This window comes from Capronia coronata, assembly GCF_000585585.1.
Source record: "Capronia coronata CBS 617.96 chromosome Unknown acBCG-supercont1.3, whole genome shotgun sequence".
Classification (NCBI taxonomy): Eukaryota; Fungi; Ascomycota; class Eurotiomycetes; order Chaetothyriales; family Herpotrichiellaceae; genus Capronia; species Capronia coronata.
In genome coordinates this window covers 212,091-232,325 of record NW_006912895.1, presented here as the reverse complement: position 1 = coordinate 232,325, position 20,235 = coordinate 212,091, and the positions used below count along the sequence as shown (strand labels likewise).

The 20,235-nt window shown below is 52.5% G+C and overlaps 9 protein-coding genes across 9 annotated transcripts; 5 read left to right on the top strand and 4 right to left on the bottom strand.

The window, feature by feature from the left end:
* Nucleotides 1-57: 57 nt before the first annotated feature.
* A1O1_03371 (uncharacterized protein) lies at nt 58-1,626 on the bottom strand (the record flags this gene model as incomplete). The annotated part of the gene is made up of 1 exon (XM_007724276.1): nt 58-1,626. One exon carries the CDS (start codon nt 1,624-1,626, stop codon nt 58-60), a length of 1,569 nt encoding a protein of 522 aa, XP_007722466.1.
* A 1,349-nt stretch (nt 1,627-2,975) lies between these two features.
* Nucleotides 2,976-3,992, bottom strand: A1O1_03370 (uncharacterized protein; the record flags this gene model as incomplete). Its single annotated transcript, XM_007724275.1, has 2 exons — nt 2,976-3,918; nt 3,973-3,992. The coding sequence occupies 2 exons, from the start codon at nt 3,990-3,992 to the stop codon at nt 2,976-2,978; spliced, it is 963 nt and encodes a 320-aa protein (XP_007722465.1).
* Nucleotides 3,993-4,899: 907 nt separating this feature from the next.
* A1O1_03369 (dihydroflavonol-4-reductase) lies at nt 4,900-5,901 on the top strand (the record flags this gene model as incomplete). The annotated part of the gene is made up of 1 exon (XM_007724274.1): nt 4,900-5,901. The coding sequence occupies one exon, from the start codon at nt 4,900-4,902 to the stop codon at nt 5,899-5,901; it is 1,002 nt and encodes a 333-aa protein (XP_007722464.1).
* A 1,699-nt stretch (nt 5,902-7,600) lies between these two features.
* On the top strand, nt 7,601-8,962 carry A1O1_03368 (uncharacterized protein; the record flags this gene model as incomplete). The annotated part of the gene is made up of 2 exons (XM_007724273.1): nt 7,601-8,255; nt 8,373-8,962. 2 exons carry the CDS (start codon nt 7,601-7,603, stop codon nt 8,960-8,962), a joined length of 1,245 nt encoding a protein of 414 aa, XP_007722463.1.
* A 389-nt stretch (nt 8,963-9,351) lies between these two features.
* On the top strand, nt 9,352-11,115 carry A1O1_03367 (uncharacterized protein; the record flags this gene model as incomplete). The annotated part of the gene is made up of 1 exon (XM_007724272.1): nt 9,352-11,115. The coding sequence occupies one exon, from the start codon at nt 9,352-9,354 to the stop codon at nt 11,113-11,115; it is 1,764 nt and encodes a 587-aa protein (XP_007722462.1).
* A 1,035-nt stretch (nt 11,116-12,150) lies between these two features.
* Nucleotides 12,151-13,685, bottom strand: A1O1_03366 (uncharacterized protein; the record flags this gene model as incomplete). Its single annotated transcript, XM_007724271.1, has 3 exons — nt 12,151-13,139; nt 13,257-13,307; nt 13,394-13,685. The coding sequence occupies 3 exons, from the start codon at nt 13,683-13,685 to the stop codon at nt 12,151-12,153; spliced, it is 1,332 nt and encodes a 443-aa protein (XP_007722461.1).
* Nucleotides 13,686-14,927: 1,242 nt separating this feature from the next.
* On the top strand, nt 14,928-16,707 carry A1O1_03365 (uncharacterized protein; the record flags this gene model as incomplete). The annotated part of the gene is made up of 4 exons (XM_007724270.1): nt 14,928-15,230; nt 15,353-15,735; nt 15,844-16,345; nt 16,450-16,707. 4 exons carry the CDS (start codon nt 14,928-14,930, stop codon nt 16,705-16,707), a joined length of 1,446 nt encoding a protein of 481 aa, XP_007722460.1.
* Nucleotides 16,708-16,914: 207 nt separating this feature from the next.
* A1O1_03364 (uncharacterized protein) lies at nt 16,915-17,799 on the bottom strand (the record flags this gene model as incomplete). The annotated part of the gene is made up of 1 exon (XM_007724269.1): nt 16,915-17,799. One exon carries the CDS (start codon nt 17,797-17,799, stop codon nt 16,915-16,917), a length of 885 nt encoding a protein of 294 aa, XP_007722459.1.
* A 681-nt stretch (nt 17,800-18,480) lies between these two features.
* On the top strand, nt 18,481-19,829 carry A1O1_03363 (uncharacterized protein; the record flags this gene model as incomplete). Its single annotated transcript, XM_007724268.1, has 2 exons — nt 18,481-18,988; nt 19,063-19,829. 2 exons carry the CDS (start codon nt 18,481-18,483, stop codon nt 19,827-19,829), a joined length of 1,275 nt encoding a protein of 424 aa, XP_007722458.1.
* Between the last annotated feature and the right edge of the window lie 406 nt (nt 19,830-20,235).

Genomic DNA, 20,235 nt, shown 5'->3' with positions numbered 1-20,235 from the left:
TTGACACAAGCTGAACTTGATGGTAAGAGGTGACAGTATTTCTATATAATGGTACATCTAGATCTTTTTCTTCAAGGGATTCGAAGATGCAGCGCGGATCATCGCATCTATCTCTTCGCTGATGTCTTGACTCGGCTCAGGAGGCGGCCTCGAGCTCGAATAACGGCGTCTAGGGGAGTTCTTGTCAAGGCGTGGGATTTGCGACCCAGAGCGCTTTCTGGCTGCATTGGGGTCGTCTCTGGGTTTTCTTTCAACGCTGTTGACGGGAACATCGTCCTCCAAATGCCAGTTTGGTTGGAGTCGAGTCTGGATCTCGGCCTTGCCAGCTTGCGACACCGTAGCGGCAGTAGGAGTGACAACCATCTTAGGTCCATCCTTTGTGGGTTCCCATTTCCAGTTGTAGTCGGTCAATGAGGTATGGGTCGGCTGCGGGACAACGAATCCTGCCACACCCACAACCGGAATGTTTCTGTTGTGCGTAGTAGGGATGGACTTTAGTAGTCGTGCTGGAACGGGCGGTCGCGTGTCTCGCGGACCAACCATTATGTCATTCTGCGAGAACATCTCCGAGCTGAGATATGTCAATCCGGCAGAAGGATGGGTTCGAGGTGGCCCCGATTCCTTGTATGGATCCGCGGCTACCGTGTCACGTCCGTAGGACCATGGATCTGTCGTCTGGGACGAGGGCCGTGGTCCATCCGCCAAATCGAAAAATTCGGCAATGAGCGGACCGAATTTGCCTGGCTCTGATCGCAGGTGTCGAAGGTATTCTGTAACATCTTCCTCGGTGACTTCTGCGGGCTCTGTTGAACCAGCTTGGCCCTCTTCCAGTGCGGCTGCACGATGTTGTTCATCTCTCTGCACGCTCAAGTGGCCTTTGACATATGCCCTGAACTCAGCCTTCCTTTCTCTATCGATCTTCTTCAAGAAAGATTCGAACTCCATTCCATTCAGCCCTGCAAGGTAAGGCCCAGAGTATCTCCATCTTCTCGTCGCCTGGGCAGAGAGTGACGGGGCGGAAGCTTGTTGAGTTGCAGATGCACTCTCGGATTCTGATGTCTGTGCTCTCGACTTCGCGACCTCCTGCAAGGTCTCTTTCAAATGTTGAGGCAGTTGAGCTTCACGCTCAGACGCGCTCATATGAAGCCAAGAAGAGGGAGTATATTTCTTGTCAAGCGTCGGAAGAGGTTCAGCTGCGGTGTGATCCACTTCATGGTGAAAAACGCTCGTTCGAGAAGTTGACCTCCTGTCTTTCGTTGCCGGCAGCGTCACTCTCAGATTCAACTCATGGAATTTGCGGAGAGTGATGACATGGTCGGCGGCGGATTCGAAATCGGCGATGTGCTCGCGAGTGTCGATCCCATTTTGTATCCGTATGGTCGGGGTCCCGGTCTTGGTCGTGGTTTCAACGGGCAGAGACCGCTTTAAGCCCCAATCTCCCCTCTTCAGAGAGGTCGTCGGAGTTTCTAATGCAGCTCGGAGGGGATACGGAGTGGTCGCTGTATCAGAGAAAGCGACGGGCTCTGATGAAGGTTCGGTGGGTGGCAGAGACAATGGATTCGGAAGCGCGAAAAGCTTCGAGTTGCGAAGCAGACTCGCTGCTGGCGACAGACGAGCAGCAGTCATTGCTGCAGAGTCAGGGCCGCCTATTGCCGGCACACGGTTGAAGTTGCGAGCTGGAAACAAGAGATGAAGATTCACGCAACTCGAACTCCGCAGTTCTGCCATTGACAAGTTGTGCCAAGACTACATTTTTACGGTGGATCACAATGCTTTGCAATGTAGTGGTCCGTCGGACGAGGCCGACCCTCAGGGGCTGACTTCGAGACAAAGAAAACCCAACAGGCCGTCTCCCTTACATACGGAAGAAAAGACTGGGCCATGAGTTCATCTATAGGGTCTGACTTCGAACCGATGAAGCTACTGAACAGATGGAACCAAGGGCCATGACGCTGGGAATAAAAGTGAGCTTGTTGCTGGAGACATCCTTGCGTGAAATGCTAGAGCACGGCAGTCCCATCAAAAGCCACAAAAGCCATGCGCTTCGTACTTCCCACGGCGCAAGATATGAAAGGAATCCCCACGCTTGCTTAGTGGAATCCCCTTCAACAGGGGCACGCAGCTTAGCTCTGTGGATTTCCCAAGCCTAGTTCAGTACTTCACCAACTAGGATCAGCAACATGGGGCCTATGTTGGCCTTGCGGAAGATGGTGGAGATCTAGCCAAAAGCCAAAGCCAATGGCCGCATAATGGCAGTGACACAACCAAGGTCGCAGGACGCTGTGATACAGGTTTTGCACAGTCCGCACAAGGTAAGCATCATCCAGTCCCGTGGAATGGGTCAGCGAACGAGTGCTGTCAAGCCTCTCGGAAGGTTAGCATATAAACCGTTGGTGAAAGGGGCCAATATCGGTTCGAGTCCTCGAGCCATAGTATCCAGCACGTCTGTGGCCGGTGACATGGTTTGGAACCTGGTCGGACCGGCGAACACGCACAGATCCCCAAGAGGCGGCTACCAGTAGGCTGCGAAGCAGCTGGTAAGGTATCGCCTGACAAAACTCAAAAGGCAGGTCGATGAACTCTTATGGCATGCTCTCAGGAAGAGAATTGCTTCCGGTCATGTGCAGGATCACGGTTGCACCAAGCGAGCATGACCAAGCTGCCGTGCTGGCCTCCTCCAATGTTGCGAGCCAAGACAGTGTCCAGTATCACCAACTTGAATGTGGTGTGCTTGGGTTGGGACTACGCATCCGATAGACCATGCCGTGGACTTCATCGCATGACTCAATCAAGTCTCAGGCTGCAACCACTGCCGCTCTCGGGTCAACCGTATTGCGAGGATTCGTCGTCTTCGCGCTCTGTCAGAAACACCGTCCATTTCCAATGCAATCGCCGGCACAAATTGTGGTTGCGATGAGCTCACAAAAGGTGTCAGGCGGAGAGAGAGTTTCAACAATCTATCACCCTGGTGTGTCTCACTTGTGCCGCGCGTCCGTGGGAATTGAAAATCCTCTCGTCATGAAATCGCGGTTCTTTGCCTTGGACTTGTCGGAAGTCTTGCTGTACAAGGAACTGATGTTGTCATTGTGTTGTCGTTGTCTTTTCCTTGCTGCCTCCTCCTCAAGGACTCGAGCAGTAAGACTGGCAGTGGCAGCATCCTTGATTCCGGTTGACATCCGGGGAGCGGATGATCCAGATTGTGGGTTGGCGGTTCCATCACCATTATGCGGCTTGACTATGGAGTGTCCGTCAACAGTGTTGCCTTTTGCGTGTTTTCTCGGTTCATCTGCGGAACCCGGTTTCAATTCACCGTTTGCTTTGCGCTTCTTGCTCCCGCTGGCCTTTTTCAGAGAGTGTGTCAAGCCGAGTGATTTCAGCGTATTCATTCGTTCAATCACCAAGGCCTTGTCTTTTTCCGTGCTTGGAAGGATGGGAATGACATCTCGTTCCTCATACGTTGCTCCACACTGCACGCATTTGCCGTCGCCCTTCACCGCATTGATGGCCTCTTGCGAGAATGCATGACCGCATGGAACGAGGTAGACCGCTTTGACATTTGGTCCCAACTCCTTCGAGGTCACAGGGCAAATCCATTTGCTCGTCTTTGCGTTCTCGTCGTGCTCCTCCTCAAAGTGCACCTCGACCACATCTTTCAGCGATTTAATGCGTCCTTGAATGAATTTCTCGTATTCGTCCTTGTCGACCGAACTTGCCTCAGCGGGCAGGAGAAATTGGATTATGGCATCTTTATTGTAGAGTTCTCCGGTGTAATCCGAAACGATGGGTTTGACCAACGGTTTATGCGACACTGGGCATGTTGACCATCGGTGGGCAAGGTGTTCCTTCTGCTTGTCTTTTAATTCGGTCGCGGTAGGATTTCGAGCGGCTTCCTTGACCAGTTCGCGCCGGGTGGGGATACTAGCAAAGAGTCAGTACCGGAAATTGAACATGGCGGGATAAAGGAGGACACACCTGCCACCGTCGTTACCCATGGTATATGAGGTGGAGAGGCGAAACGGCAAAGAACAGTATGTTCGCTTGTGCAGGGTAGGAGTGAAGACTGCCGCCTTGATGGTTAATGGATGCGGAGTGGCGCACTATGCCACTGCAGTTGGCTGTGGCTTGAAAGCGGCGCTCTCGTGCGGTGGCGGAGGGCGGCCGCTGCTTCGACGGCTGCGGGTTACACCGATACTAGTATTACTGGCATCAGCAACACCCAATCTTGTTTCGACCTCTTCCGCACTTGTCGACATGAAGGGAACTCGAAGCCAATTCGTGGTCAAGGAGTGCACCAATTTTGGCTGGGCATTGGCCTTTCCACCTCAACGGCGACTACAATTCATTATTCGCAAGACCGCAGGCCCCTTAGCCGCCTGTTTCGTGTCAGCCAAACCCCCTGAGGGCATCGCAGATCAGGGTCTCTCGGGCATCCATGCAAACACACCCGCCAACGTGTTCTGTGAAGAAAAGCCTCAATAAACAAGTCACTCTTTGTTGACAGACCCAAAAGACCTTGAACGCAGGAGGATGATGATGATGATGAGATGAAGGACTTGTCTATGACGGGTTTACCTCAACTTCTCAACTCCGTGGAGAACAGAACAGCGCAATGGTGGGGAATCACGGTCGAGATATTCGCGAATGATCTCCATGGTGGGTTGGGTCGTCAAGCCACATGTCGGCATACACAGTGACACGCCCTTCGTTATAAATAATAAGTACTAACGTGGATTCGCCGCGCATTTCTCCAGATTCTCATTTACTGTCCTCTCACGTATCGGATGTTTGCCGACTCATAGCATTGACTTCGACTAACAAATCTTCTGCTACCGACTTCCATCACAGACAATAGTCTAGCACTCGTTGTTGGATCTCAAGCATTACCAGCACCCGAGCAACATGAAGGTCCTTCTCACAGGTGGCTCAGGCTTTATTGCAGCACATTGCGTCGACGTACTCCTCAAGCACGGTCATGACGTTGTTTTCACCGTCCGATCTGACGACAAAGGACAGAAAATCTTGAAGAATCACGCTGGGACCCCGTCGAGTAAACTCAGCTATGTCATTGTTAAGGATATTGCTCAAGAGGGAGCTTTCGACGACGCCGTCAGGTCTGACCCGCCCTTCGAGGCCGTCCTGCACACCGCATCACCGTTCCATTTCAATGTCACCGACCCCAAGAAGGACTTGCTTGATCCGGCAGTGATCGGTACAACGGGCATCTTGAAGGCGGTGAAGAAGTTTGCCCCTACTGTCAAAAGAGTGGTCATCACCTCGTCCTTCGCGGCCATTATCAGTCCCAACAACCATCCCAAGGTTTACAGCGAGGCTAATTGGAATCCCATCACTTGGGAAGAGGCCATCCAGACACCCAGCAATGCGTACCGAGCGAGCAAGACCTTTGCAGAAAAAGCAGCATGGGAGTTTGTGGAGAAAGAGAAGCCGAACTTCGACCTTGCAACGATTAACCCGCCCTTAGTGTTCGGGCCTGTCGTGCACTACCTGAACTCGCTGGATGCCATCAACACCTCGAATGCTACGATCCGGGATATGATCGAAGGAAAATGCAAGGACGCAATCCCACCAAGCACTGGTTTTCTGTGGGTGGATGTTCGGGATGTTGCCCTTGCGCATGTCAAGGCCATGGAAACATCGGCGGCCGGAGGAAAGAGATTCTTTGTCACTGGCGGCCACATGAGCAACGGTATCGTTGCTTCAATCATTAGAAAGGAGTTCCCGGAGTTCGCCGACAGACTCCCTGCCGATATCGACACTTCCTTGCCTGCAGACATCTTCGGATATGACAACTCGCGAAGCAAGGAGATTCTGGGGATCGAATACCGAAAGCTGGAGGACACTGTAAGGGACACAGTGAAGTCGCTGCTTGCAGTTGGTGCATGAAGGAGGCTTAGCTAGATCGAAGGTTACCACAGAATCATTAGACAATCGGCTTCTTCAAATACTGGTGCGACGATATGGATGTTCTCTAGAGTTCTAGATACCTAAGGTACCTAGGTACCTAGGTACCTAGGTACTTGGCCATAACATAAAGGAACGACCATCTTATGTGACCACTTTACGCGACCTCGGGAAAGCTTCCGTGTCAGTCACATCACGTGAGCAAGCACACAGCTAGTGACGTGATAAAGCTCTGACCAATGACATACCACACACGAGAGCGGACGGCTTCCGGATGTTTAATCTTAATCCGGCAGGTTGATTCAACGTCCAAGTTGGCCACCACTCTTGTCCATCTCAATCCAATACTAGTACCTGGTCGCCATCTTCCCTTGGAGCGGCTGTGGCAAGCACAGACGTCCCTCGACAGCTGCAAGAGTAATGAGGCCTTTGCCACTCAACGGGTTGGTGTTGCACTGATCATACTAGTGAATCTAATCGAGAGCAATCGCAGCACGGAAGGCAGGCGGACAACTGCTGTGTACTACATCTACTAATACGATCCTCATCCGGAGTCGGAATTTTCGCACGGAGTCTGGGGAACAAATTCCTTAGGTGTGATCCCTTTAATTATGTACATGGGATGTGATGCCTCGACTCTGCCAGCACTAGTCAATCTCTGACGCGATCTTGAATACTCCTCTACACTGTACACCGCACTGTGCAGTGCAGCATGGCGGCATTCAGTACCGTCGCGCATCTGCCCGACACTCCCGGTCTACGCCCGCATCGGGCCTGTCGAAACTGCGTCCAAATTAAGGCAAAATGCATCCCACTGGAAGGGTCTAATGATACAACGTGCCAAAGGTGAACCCGCCGTCCATTATGCACTCAATATCACTGATGTTGAGCAGATGTCATCGGTTGCGGAGAGAATGTACAACCCCGGTACCTACACCTCGTAAACGATCGCGAACCAAGTCCACGTAAGTTTCACCCAGCGAAATATTTTCTGGGGGGCATGCCTTGCCCCTGACAGCGTGGTACCCTCATCCGAGCGTCGTGAGATCACATCATGTGTGCACTGCACTGCATCTCGTGCTATCCTCGATGTACCATCAAGCCGTCTTTCTGATGGACCTCCAGGCGAGTGTCAAAGCTTGAAGACCGACTCAACAGTCTCACCGAACTCCTCGCTAACGGAGGGGAACTTGACGGAGTCCGACGGCCACCTTCCTCTTTACCGACACCACCCGTTTCTACGACGCAGGAAACGGATCTTCCAGGCGGAACCAGCCCCGCGAACCCTCGTCTTTTTATCACAGAACTCTGCCACCCACACCTGAAGGATGACCCCAAGTCAGATAGCAGCAACATTTTCCATGTTCTGGCTCCAGTGGTCGAGGAAAAGCTTTTTAGTGACTTCCGGACCCAAATGAGTCAATATTTTCCGTTTGTCATCATTGCTCCCCGCGCAACATTGGTCGAAGTTCGAGAGACGAAGCCCTTTCTCTTCAGAACGTGCCTAACAGTTGCTTGTCATGGCGAAGTCGCCTTACAGCGACAAATGGTCGAGGAGTTGTTCAGATATCTGGGGGACCACCTGCTCATTAGAGGAGAGAAATCCATGGATATTTTACAGGGGCTTCTGGTGCTCATTGCTTGGTAAGTCCTTTACTCCCAGCCCCAGTGGGATGTGCCCATGGACCCGGGACCTGGACAATTTAATCACAATGGAGGCCTTGCGGATGTCGACAACGGCGAAATCAGGGCAGAACTCTACCATCCTGTTGTGTCGTCGTCAAGGCATCAAGCTGTATACGTTACAGCCCTGCTGACTTGTGATAATCCGCTAACACGCCCAAGGTGTCAGTGCTACAATCTGCAGAACCCTCAGATGATGAACCTGGTCCACCTTGCTTCAGCGATGCTTCTCGGGCTTGCTTTGAACAGACCTCCGCAGCCTAGTGTCTGGCGGACCGCCTGTACGTTTCTTGACGCACATAAGGTCCTCCATGGCACAAGTTTTAAGGAAGGCGCTCGAACCACTGATGAACGTCGGGCAGCTCTCGCAGTCTACTATTTCACCAGCAGACTGCCCTGTTGTGAACCTTTGCGCTGGAACCCTTACCTTGACGAATGTTGTGACGTCCTCACGGCCGCAACAGAGTATTCCACCGATGTCTACCTGGTGCACTCAATTCGGATACAGCGCATTGTTGATAAATACCTGTCTCCGGGTTGCCTGAGCCTGACCGGTTTCGGTGGTAGGCTACCCATTCGAACGTATGTGAAGTGTTTCGAAGACGACTTCGAGTCATATGAGCGGACCCTTCCACCCGAGCTAAAGGAAAGCAGTAAGTCTTAGTCCTCGGGTCCTTGACGCTGTGGCACCACCTACCGTTCACATACATACACATTCTGCTTCGTCGGCCTCCCAATGCTTCGTGGCATTCGCTAACTGAGACCTATAGGCTTTGCTCAGATGTACAAACAGAGTGCTTTGATCATCCTCTATGAGCCTGTGCTGACCATGGAACGTGATGAAGCCATCCAGAAAGCTGAAGCCCTGCATGCCTGCGTGGAACATATCCGGTTGTTTTACGACAGCTTCGCAGCGCAGCCTCCAGGGAGTCTGCAGCTACTGCCGTTTCTAGAATGGCTACCCGTTCTCTACGCACACCTCGTGTTGGCAAGACTGTCCTTTCTAGTTGCAGACGGATGGGATTTACAGTGTTTTAGGTCGTCTAGCATGAGCTTCTCGGCCGTGGCGGATCGCTTGATGGCTCAGTTGCAATCCGCCGCCCAACAGAGCCTCGTGCAATCTCAACAATCCTCTGAGATCCCAGTATGTTTCTCGCATTATATCGACAAGTTGCGACTCTGGAAGAAGTGGTACGAGAACAAACTCAAGACAGAAGTCGAAGTTCAGCCATCCACCACTCCAGACGTTGGCGCAGCTTTTTCAGCATATGATTTTTCCGTCGAAGGATTTTTTGGTGGCTTTGAGGATCTGGTGGGGCAGGATTTCATAGGAGATTGGAACTCCAGCTTCCAGGATTGAGTCCACGACTTCGATGGATCCTAAGGCACCCTGCTACTAGGCTGCCGTCAATATGGTTTGTCAGCCCGGGCCCCGGAGCCCAGCAATCGAACTCCGGCTGGAACGCCTCCCTGAGTCTTCGTGACCGGGTTCAAATGTGTCACGTGACCGGAGCCGGAGGACAACTCAGTCTCCTTATCCACCGCACGGAGAGTCCGGCGGGAGTTCGAAGAGTTTCCAATATAAACAACAATCGGCAACCTCAAGGCCAGGTCTGGTATTTGTTCCAGATCTTCCCGGTACCATTGTCCAAGCAATAACACAACAAGTCTGTGAGTGGAGGTATATTACTCGACATTGAGAAGCCTCCCGATCCTACAGCCTTCGACGAGACACCGACAACCATACCAATGACCGCCACCCCTACGTCTCCTGCGCCCGAGGCCATCACCGAGTCTGCATTTTCCATGGAGGCAGATGCGGAACCACACTATCTGGGTCCTCGAGCCCTCGTCGCCCTGATGTCCTCTCTTTTCCTTGTCGTGATCATGTATACCCTCGACAGCTCCATCATCGCGACCGCAATTCCCAAGATTACGGACCAGTTCCATACGATCGCCGACATAGGCTGGTACGCTGCAGCATATCAGTTGACCAGTGCCTCGCTACAACCGCTCACTGGCAAGGCTTACACCTATTTCTCCCTCAAATACACGTTTCTCTTCTTTGTCGCCCTCTTCGAAGTGGGATCGTTGATCTGTGCCTTGGCGCAGTCAAGCACAATGTTTGTGGTGGGTCGGGCAATAGCAGGGATGGGGGCTTCAGGGCTTCTGAATGGTGCTTTGACGATTCTTGCAGTGGCGGCTCCCCCGTCGCAACGGCCAATGCTGATGGGACTTATAATGTCCATGGCAGGAATCGGCCAGCTGGCTGGCCCCCTCATTGGTGGTGCCTTGACTGAACATGCTTCATGGCGCTGGTGCTTCTGGATCAATCTTCCCATCGGCGGCGTGACCCTGGCAATCATGCTGTTTGTCACGTTCCCGCCATACAGAGCTCGCAAGGCAAAGTGGACATTCAGGGATGTCATGCACGATTTCGACATCACCGGGTTCGCCATTTTCGCACCCTCATGCGTCATGCTTCTCTTGGCCTTGGAATGGGGCGGCACTACCTACTCTTGGTCATCTGCCACAATCATCGGATTGTTTTGTGGCAGCGGGGCTGCCTTTGCTGTCTTCTTCGTCTTGGAGTACTTCCACGGCGAGGCCGCCATGATTCCAATGTCGCTTCTGCGCATACGCGTGGTCTATTCCAGTATGGTGACTACAGGCCTACAGTTTGGTGGTATGCTCATATTCTCCTACTATCTTCCTCTGTGGTTCCAAACCATCAAATCAGCCTCCCCGACCATGAGCGGTGTTTATATGCTCCCCACTTTCGGGACACAGGTCTTTGGTGCTATCCTCGCAGGCACAGGTGTGTCTCGTCTCGGTTATCCAATGCCATTCTCCGTGGTCGGGTCCGCCCTGACGGCCATCTCTGGAGGTTTGATGAGCACCTTCACCGTTCATACAGGCACCGGCAAGTGGGTCGGGTATCAGATTCTCCATGGTCTGGGACGGGGAATTTCTTTCCAGCAGCCTATCCAAGCAGTTCAGGCGGTCGTCAAGCCCGACATGGTGGCCACGGCCACCGCAGCGGCTGCGTGGGCGCAAACCTTTGGAGCAGCCATTCTCATAGGATTGGCACAGACGACTTTTATCAATCTTCTACGCCCTGCGCTGAAAAAGTATGCTCCTGGTGTTGACGCCGACAAGATCGTTGCGGCTGGTGCGACGGATATTTCAGCTGCTCTATCTGCATCAGACGACGCTCAAACGCTGGCGGGTGTGCTGAAAGCGTACAACCAGGCCATTACCCAAACCTTCTACCTAGCTACGGGATGTGCGGCTGCTAGCGTTGGAACAAGTCTGGGGATGGGAATGACTCGACTTGAACGCAAGCAGAAGGACCAAAACAAGGATGAGGAACAAGGCAAACACGAGCACAACGGAGAGAGTGTTGGCACTACACAAACAGACTCAGCTTCTGTGGACGAGACCGAAGCCGAAGCCGCCATGGAAAATTCGGGTCCACGTCCTGTAAGCATGGCCGAGGACAGACATGACTGATATGGCTGTGATTTCAGGACGAAATTCTGGTGAATGCCTGGTCTTACTCAACTAGGTCAGGAAGGACTCGGCAACAAAAAGCATAGATGGGCGGATGGACGAGCATACTGCTACTACACCAAACTCATGTAAGTTATCAACACCAGGATCGGAAAAGGCGTTTGTGGAAAATTTAATGCAGATAATCACAAGTAGAATATTAATAGAAAACACCCCCTGAAACAAGGCGAATTTCCCCCATTTTCAGGTGCTGGATATGCCATGACTTTTGTCTGCCAGCAGCTGTGGAATGGTCATGGTTCACCTGCCAGTCTTTACCTCATTTCCACTTTGTCCTTTTACTAAGCTCGTTCTGTTTTTCAAAAGGAAAAAAGAAGAAGAAAAGGCGGCAATATCTACGAGCTTTCCAACCCTTTGAAGACACGATAACAATAATGAAGATGACATTATCGACGCCTCTCGGATATCAACAATAAAGAGGCTCTTATTGGACCGCGGACGTCTCAAAGAAGCCCCTTCTTTTGCAGGGAAGTCTTCGAGGGATCAGATGGCCAGATTGCTGTAGGATATTGAGTTCAGGGGCCTTTTATGTGTTGTTGGACTTGGATAGACAAGTATAATAGGCATCCAGCTGCAAGAAGCTTTCTATCTTGCTTCTTCTCTTGAACGATCATGCCCAGCTACCCTTCACATTGCTCCCAAATACACACTTTATTTTCAAGCGAATTTGATACAGTCGAATTCCAGCCAGCCCAATGGCAAAGTGTACTTCTCACCGCTCGCCCAAACTGACAAGTAGACGGCCCAATTCTGTCGTGGTCATGTCACTCACTGAGCTATCCTGATACAGACTTCTATGCAACTGTGTTTGAATTGTCGGAACAACTGAATGCCGGGTTGGCCGACGCGCTGTACGTCTCCTTGATAGATTCGGCAGTACCGTAGCTGTGAGGAAAAGATATGTCAGCAATGGGTTGGAATGCAAGGGGTCCAAGTTCTTGAGAGAAAAGATAGAAAGTCATAGAGAGTTAAGACTCACATTCCGCCCACGACCAGAAAAGCTCCAATGAGCAGGATCAAGATGTGAAAGGCCCACGCCAATTTTCCAGTCCAGCCCCGGGCAAGTGCCGGGCGGCCATCGTCGTACATCCACATGAAGGCCGGAAAGATCAAGCTCATGGGCGCAAAGGCGAAGGAGCCGGTCAAGGCAAGCAGGTAGTTGAAGACGGGGATCGCCTCGGCGAAAACGAAGGCCAAGAAGCCGAAAATGATGTTGAGACCGACCCAAGTGGACCAGTGTTGCCATGTGTTGGACTGGAAATGCGGGCTGTTACGCATCAGGCGGACAAAGGCATACTTTGCGGCCGAATGGTTGAAGATGCCGCCGCTGATGATCAAGCTGGGCAGGGCGATGCCGTAGGCGACCTTCTTCACCAGGACACCGGCGCTGCCGAGGGACGGGGTGGCAATCCACACGCCGCAGTAGTAGTAGATGACCATGGAGAAGGCCAGGTAAATGGAGGCGACGATGAAGCCGACGGGGATCACAGCCTTGCGGTAGTCCTGAGGCCGCTTCATCTCGGCGATGATGGGGACGTAGACAGGGCCTCCGGCGGAGGCGACAAAGATGGTGGCACAAGCGGTAATGCCGGCGGCGAAGTCGGCGTGCGCGACGACGTGGAATCCCAGCTCAAAGGGCCCGGTCTGTGGCGCGGCCGCGGGTCGGTCTCGCAGCGACACCCCGATCACGACAGACAGGACACCGGCCATGACGCAGATGAACCCGGCCGTCATGGGCCAGGTCATTCGGTCCCAGGTGCGGATAGACGAATACATGATGATCATGACCATGCCGACGAAGCTGAACCACACGCTACAGGCGCCGTGCTCGCTGAGTGCGTTGAGTGCAACCGAGATGCCCAGCAGTCCGGATCCGCTGCAGAGCACGAAGGCGACCACAAATATGAACCCCACGAACTCACGCCCGATTCTTCCCCACATCAAGCCGCACATGTCGACGAGGGCTGAACGAAGACGAACATGTTAGCCGTCATGAATCTTATTGATGGTTTGGAGTTTGAACCACCGGTCGGGGCTGGACCGAGATTAGGTTTCTGGGGTGGAACAAGGGGACGACTCACTGTGGCATTGAGGGTGCCTGTTGCGGAAATCGATCAGGATGCATGCGGTATCTGTATAGCAGAGGTTAGTCTCAAATGTCTTGATATGAGACAAGCGAGCGCCATCGCTCCTCGACGCAAGCGTCCGGGCAACGTACAGGTATTCAAGGCTTGCCAGCCGACAATGACCAACGCCCCCGGCACGGCACCGAGAGATCCCATGGCTCCCGGGATACCCAGGACACCAGTGGAGACTTGGACCTTGAGAAGGAGAATGATCAGGCGTTGCCAGGTGATGGTGCGGAAGTCGACCTTTCCCTCTTCCTTGCGGAAGACCTCCTGTGTCTCGAGGTCGTTGTTGGAGCTGCCATCCTTGAGGTCTGCTTCCATGTCATGGGGCTCGCCGACCATGGGGGTGATTGGGCTCTTCTCTGCCGTCGAGTAATCCATGGCGAGGATTGAGTCGCCCGAGTCTGTCTCTGAGAGGATGTCTGTGGTCTGTCTCGATATAGGATATCTGTGTATCTGAGTACAGAGGATGGATGTCCGTACGCAGGTACTCAAGTGGGATCGTAGGGGGACAGGGCCAGGAAGGGAAAGACCTCGTGGTATATCAAGACTCAGTCGACTCGTGTCGCGACCACTGGCTCACGGCCACTCTTATAGACGTGATATAGTGTCGAGCTGTAGATAAGCAATTGGACGAAGCGGTCCAGACTGGCACTTCAACCGCTTTACTCTGCCAGTATCCTCACCCTTCTCACAGCTGTTATCAGCAAACCCTAGTGGCGAGGTATGTAGAGGCGTCAGTCAGATCTGGGAGGTTGTAACAAGGCTAAAACATGCACTGATTTCCACATGTGGACAACGACTACCCAGGACCTACATACTAGGTAGACAAGGGAAAAGTGGGTACGGCGTTATCAATGATCCAACGAGGCTACTTGCTGACCAAAGCGGAAACCCGGAGGGTCGGACCCACTCTAGTCTGATCACGGCATCGGTTTGGTTAGGCGCACCACCCGCTCGAATAGCGGAGGTTAGCATAGTCTCCGAAAGGGCAACCGGGATCGGGTCCCTCAGTCTCTTCCGACGATAAGCCAGTCAGCGCTTACGCTCCTATGCTCTATCTTCAGGCCCATGTCCAATTGTAGTATCACTCACCAGCCCTGTCTACACTGTACTGTCAATTCGTCTCCGCCTACCACGCATCTTTCCAGGACCAGGAGACCGGGGTTTGGTGGCGGATCCGTGCGGGACAACTCTGCCACCCCCGTCCTTCAACGTGGATCCAGACGTTGGAAATGTACCTCGATAACTGAATGGACAGTGCTCATCAACTAGACTGCCGTCGTGGAAGTTCCGCTACCCGACTCCCTCCCGCCAGGGTTCCCAAACTAGGGTTGGCATCGAGTGATGAGAGACAGATAGAGAGGAAATGGCGGGAGACAAGATGTGCTCCGACTCTCAGCCCCCTGTTCCGGCTTAGTTGATGGTCCAATGGTAGATCGATTTGGGTGACGCCCAAAGTACTTGACTTGATACGAAGACAGCAAGGTAAGTCTTGGTGGTGATCGATTGTCAGAGTCAAAGTCAAAGTCAACATCAAAACATTCTCGATTGTCAAGACTCAAGAGCAATACTATATTTTGCTCGTCAGCCTTTCAGCCATAGAGAAACAGCACCGCAGCCATGGGCTCTGTTCAAACACCACCAAGGAAAAAGGTCCACCTCAACTTCTTCGAGACAGCGTGCAAGGGAAACCATGAGTGTGCCGGACAATGGGCTCGACCGGGCGACAATACATACTCGAAAGACACCTTGGACTACTACATCAACATAGCCAAGCTGGCCGAAAAGGCCAAGATCACCTCCATCTTCTTTGCCGACTCGTACGCTGCTCATGACATCTACGCCGGGTCTCCAGACGCCGTGTTTCGCGCGGGCACACAGGTTGCCAAACTGGACCCGATGGTCATCATTTCAGCCATGGCGGTAAGACAAATTGACACCTTTATTACCCTCTCTCCCCTCTCCTCCTCTTGTGAAACGGCCATTTTGGCAGAAAAAAAAGAAAGCAGTAACTGAGAAAGCGATTGCCATTTGTTCTGTTCCAGGCCGTGACAACTTCGGTTTCTTTCGGCGTGACCGGCAGTACCAGCTACCTCCCGCCATTCTCGCTCGCTCGCACGATGAGCACTCTCGACCATCTAACCAAGGGTCGCATCGCATGGAATGTGGTGACCAGCTGGTCGCTGGGGGCGGCCGAGGCCTTCGGCAAGCAGCTTCTGCCTCACGACGAGCGATACGAGGTCGCCGACGAGTATATGGACCTTGTCTACCGGCTGTGGAACGGCTCTTGGGCCGACGATTCGGTCAAGTGGGACACGGTCAATCGCATTGCCTACGACCCAACGAGGATCGTCAAGATTGACTTTGAAGGCAAACATATCAAGATGAAGGGTCGCCATCAATTGCATCCTTCTCCTCAGCGGACTCCGTAAGTTTTCTTTACTTTCCCCCCTTTGATCATGATGATGAGGGACCTGGGTGCTTTTCTGGGTGGGTAAAAGAGCAACATAAACACTGACTCTCCCTCTCTCTCCAGTGTCATCTTCCAAGCTGGAACCTCCAAGGTCGGCCAGGCCTTTGCTGCAAGACACGCAGAGGCCGTCTACATTGGTGGACTCGTGCCCTCTCAGGCATCCTACCAGATCAAGGCGTCTCGCGATATTGCCCGCGCCGCCGGCCGTGACCCTTACACCATCAAATTCTTTGCCGCGATCAATCCGATCATCGGCCGTACCGTGGAAGAAGCACAGGCCAAATTTGACGAGGCTATGAAATATGCCGACATCGAGGGCGCTCTCGCCCAGTTCTCCGGCTACACGGGCATCGACCTGAGCAAATACCCAATGGACGAGGAATTCAAGCTCGACATGTCCAACCCCAAGGAAAACATCGTGCAGGGCTTCTTTGGCAATTTTGCCGATAGTCAAAAGGCCGGAGACGTCTGGACTCCTAGAAGGCTGGGCGAGAAGATCGCCATAGGAGGCTTCCATCCCACCCCGGTTGGGACCCCGGCAATGGTGGCCGATGTCATGGAGCAGGTCAGTTCCCAAAACTTTGCTTTTCTTCTGTTTTTCTTTTGGCTTCTCCTCTCTTGCCGCTATCACTATCACTGGTCCAGTGAGCTAATCATATTGCTGCCTAGTGGATCGACGAGGCCGACGTCGATGGGTTCAACATGGCCTACATCAGCAACCCCAGTTCTTTCGAAGACATCGTGGAGCTGCTCATACCGGAGTTGAGAAGAAGAGGTCTCATCTTCGACGACTACGCTGTGCCTGGAGGCACCTTTAGGGAAAATCTTCTGAGAGAACCGGGCCAGAAGACCTTGCGCTCTGACCACTACGGAAGCCAGTTCAAGTTCGAAGGCGATTTCCCGTACGTAGAGCCAGTTAAGGCTTAGAGGCTAGCTCCAGCGCAGCATTAGATGCTCTACAGAATGTACACATTCTCCCTGGTTCTGATTAATATAGAAGTCATGCCTGGAATAATGTACTTTTTGTCAAAGACAAAAGCAAGAATGAATTGAAATACGGACTATAGAGAGTTGAGACAGTTTGCAACAATGCCCATCTCAGCCCGAAGTTGACATTATTCTCATCGATTTTACTTAGTTCTTGAGCATGGTTTCAACAAAGTACTCGAAAATCGTTTCCGAATCCAAGTCGGGTGAAAAATTGGAGCCCTTGATTTCACGGCAGACGGCGTCTCGTCCCAGGCTCTTGGTCAGGGCCTTGATATTGTCGAAGTATTTCCATAGCACATCGTCCTTGGCACACAACGCCAGGATCTTGCAACTGGGATTCATCTTGGTGATGGAGTCGCCAACATCATGCTCCCAGATACAGGCGTAGATCTGGGATCTCCCCTTCCAAGCCCGGATGTGGTCGAGGGCTTCCCGCTGCAACAAATCCAGGTTGGTTTTGGGGATACCTTCCCAGATCAGGTAGTCCCACGTTTTGATCAGATGCTCTCCAGACGGAACCGGCCGATTGAAAGGGTCCAGGAACGTCTTGGACATTTCCTTTCTCGCTGCCGCGTCCATCACGCCTGGGCCCACAAAGGTCAAGCTTTGTACAAAGTCGGGGTACCTCGCCGCAAGATCCGAGCCCAGTGTGCCCCCTGAATGGTGACCAATAAGGTGGCATCCGCGCTTCTGGAATTCGGGAAACTTGGAGAATGTGTTGTAGTACAGGTCAGTGTACCAGGCGATCGCGGGCGGATCGTATGCGGGATCAAAAGACGAGCCGAACCCAGGCATATCAGGAGCATAGCAGGAGTATCCCAGTGCCGCCAGCGATCGCATCAGAGAGTGGAAGCATCTTGACGATGATGCTGACATGTGCAGCAGAAAGATCGGTAGCCGGGAAGAAACATCCTCAGAGGTAGCAGAAGTAGGCGAGATGTGATAGTAATGGATCTGGCCTTCAGGAGTGTCCACGTATGCTGCCTTGAGCGCGCCGTCGTCCCCTTTAGGGAGGGTTGTAGAAGTCATGATAGATGACTAGAAAGACGCCAGGATTCGTGCCAGGAGAATGAGAAACAATCTTTCTCGTCGAGGGAAAGAGGGACAGTGAGTTCTTCGTGTACAGAACCAAGGCAGCCTCCTCAGCTACCGGCAACAATTATGGCTGTAAGATAGGTTGTGAACCCCCCAAATTCTATACTTCTGGATGAGAGACGTCTCAATAACCAATCATGACTTGCGTGAGGATAAGATAGGACGGTTGGAATAAGCCGTGGCTGATCTCAAATCACTCGGTCGGAAACTAGTCGGACAGCCGAAAGGTCCCCATCCCGTACGACTACCATGGCTCGAGCACCCAAGCCGACTCACATGTCAATCTGCCGCCATATTGTGGATCGTCAATATGTGACATACTTCGGAACATGTTCCAGTCGAACCGTCAATGTCGCCTCCAGGCGGAATGCTCTCGAACCAGTTTGTCGTGGCCGTGCCTTGACTGTCCGGGCGGAACGACTGTACCGCACACAGGTATTCTGCGTCTGTGAGTGAGACACGTGTGTCTACTTCAGAAAGAAGGTGGAAAGGCAAAGATTCGAGGGCAAATACACATGTGGCTGTCGAAATAAACGAAACCGATACACCTTCGGAGACAGGAGTTTTGTCGACCACATTCGCACGACAGCACCAGCAATAGTGAAACCAACCGTCATGGCAACCGAGCCTGTACTTACCCTTGAGCCGCGAGTGAAGGACAGTAGAGGCTTCTGGAAGCAAAAGCGGCTCGAGAGGAAGCCACTGGTCGCAGTGAGCGCGGTCGAGATCAACCAGAAAGAATCATCGAGTGTTGTTGAGACGGTACAGGACCGACAGAGCGAAACACTTGCCGTCCAGAGTCCAGCACAGAAGCCCGCATCCCAGTTAGATGAGGAACAATACTCTAGCGAGGAGCATATCATGAGGCAGAATGCCTTAATCATCACACCCAATCGATCATATCAACTCATTACCGACTTCCCAGTATCGCGAAAGCTTGCACCGGGGGAAGTCATGATCCGAAACAAAGCGGCAGGCCTCAACCACATCGACTGGAAGAGCGTCGAGTACAACTTCTGCCTCCCGGAGCTGCCCTGGGTCACTGGGCGTGAAATGGCAGGTGTGGTCGAGCATGTCGGGCCAGGAGTGACGAGACTGAAGAAGGGTGATCATGTTTGGACCAGTAAGTCTCCTCTGCACACAGCTGTAAAAGGCTGCATGCTGGACGAGCTGTTGAACTAATTCTGATTCTTGCAGGCACATATTACCGGGATCGAAGGGCAGGCTGTTTTCAAGATCTTGTGGTAGTACCGGAGCACACGGTGTTCTCCATCCCCATCAACCTGGATTTCCATACTGCCGCCATCCTGGGCGTGGCTGGCCTCACGGCAGCAATGACACTGTGGAAGTGGCTGCGAATCCCAATGCATACCGATTCACAGGATCAACAGCAAGAGCCAGAGCGAGAAGTCATGCTGGTCTGGGGCGGCTCAACGGCGACAGGCCAGTTCGCCATCCAGCTGGCAGAGAGAGCGGGCATCGAGGTTATTGCTGTCTGCTCGGAGGCGACCACACAGCTAGTAACCTCGCTTGGTGCCACACACGTGGTGGCATATACAAACAAAACAGATCCTCAGATCATCGATGAAATCGTGAGCCTGGCACGAGGACGACTGACCAAGGCCATTGATCTCGTGGGGGCCACGACGGCGAAGCTGGTGTTGCAAGTGATTACAGCTTGCAGTGACACAGAGATCGATTTTGCACCGGTTGCCTACATGTCGAGTAAGGAGGTGGTGCCACCGAACGCCAGAGTCCACATCGTGGAGATGAAGCAGTTTGTGATGGACAGCAGCTGTGGGATTTACGGAGAGCGACTGAATCAACTGATCGAGGATGGAGCCATCAAGATTCCGACCGTCAGTGTGCTAAAAGGAGGCTTGAGTGCCGTAGAGGACGGGTTACGACTCGTGAAGGAAGGGAATTTGGCAGGGAGGAAGCTCGTTGTTTCCCTGTGTCACTAAAAGGCGGGTTCAGGAGGGAGTCATGCATCAATCAGGCCACAAACAGGTGTAGAGTAGGAGTATATGTATTCGGGAACTTGTTTTTATATTTCACCCAAGGATCTCATGCGAGTCTCCCCATAATGAACATCATATAGATATAGATAGATATAGATATTGATGATGCTGATGATGATGAATTCCTGCTGCTTCAATTCATGTTATATAGTACAGCCTTGCGCCAAGACGCTACCTCCACTAATTGCAGCTGCTAGTCGTCTAAAGTACAGGTAGCTTCTTATCACTTATCTTATCATCACTCACTATTAACTGCGATAATGTTATCACCTCGTCACACTGCCTGTGCTAGTAGTAGTAAGAGGAGTAGCAGCTTTCATCAAGGTAGAAATTCTGCTATAATCAAACA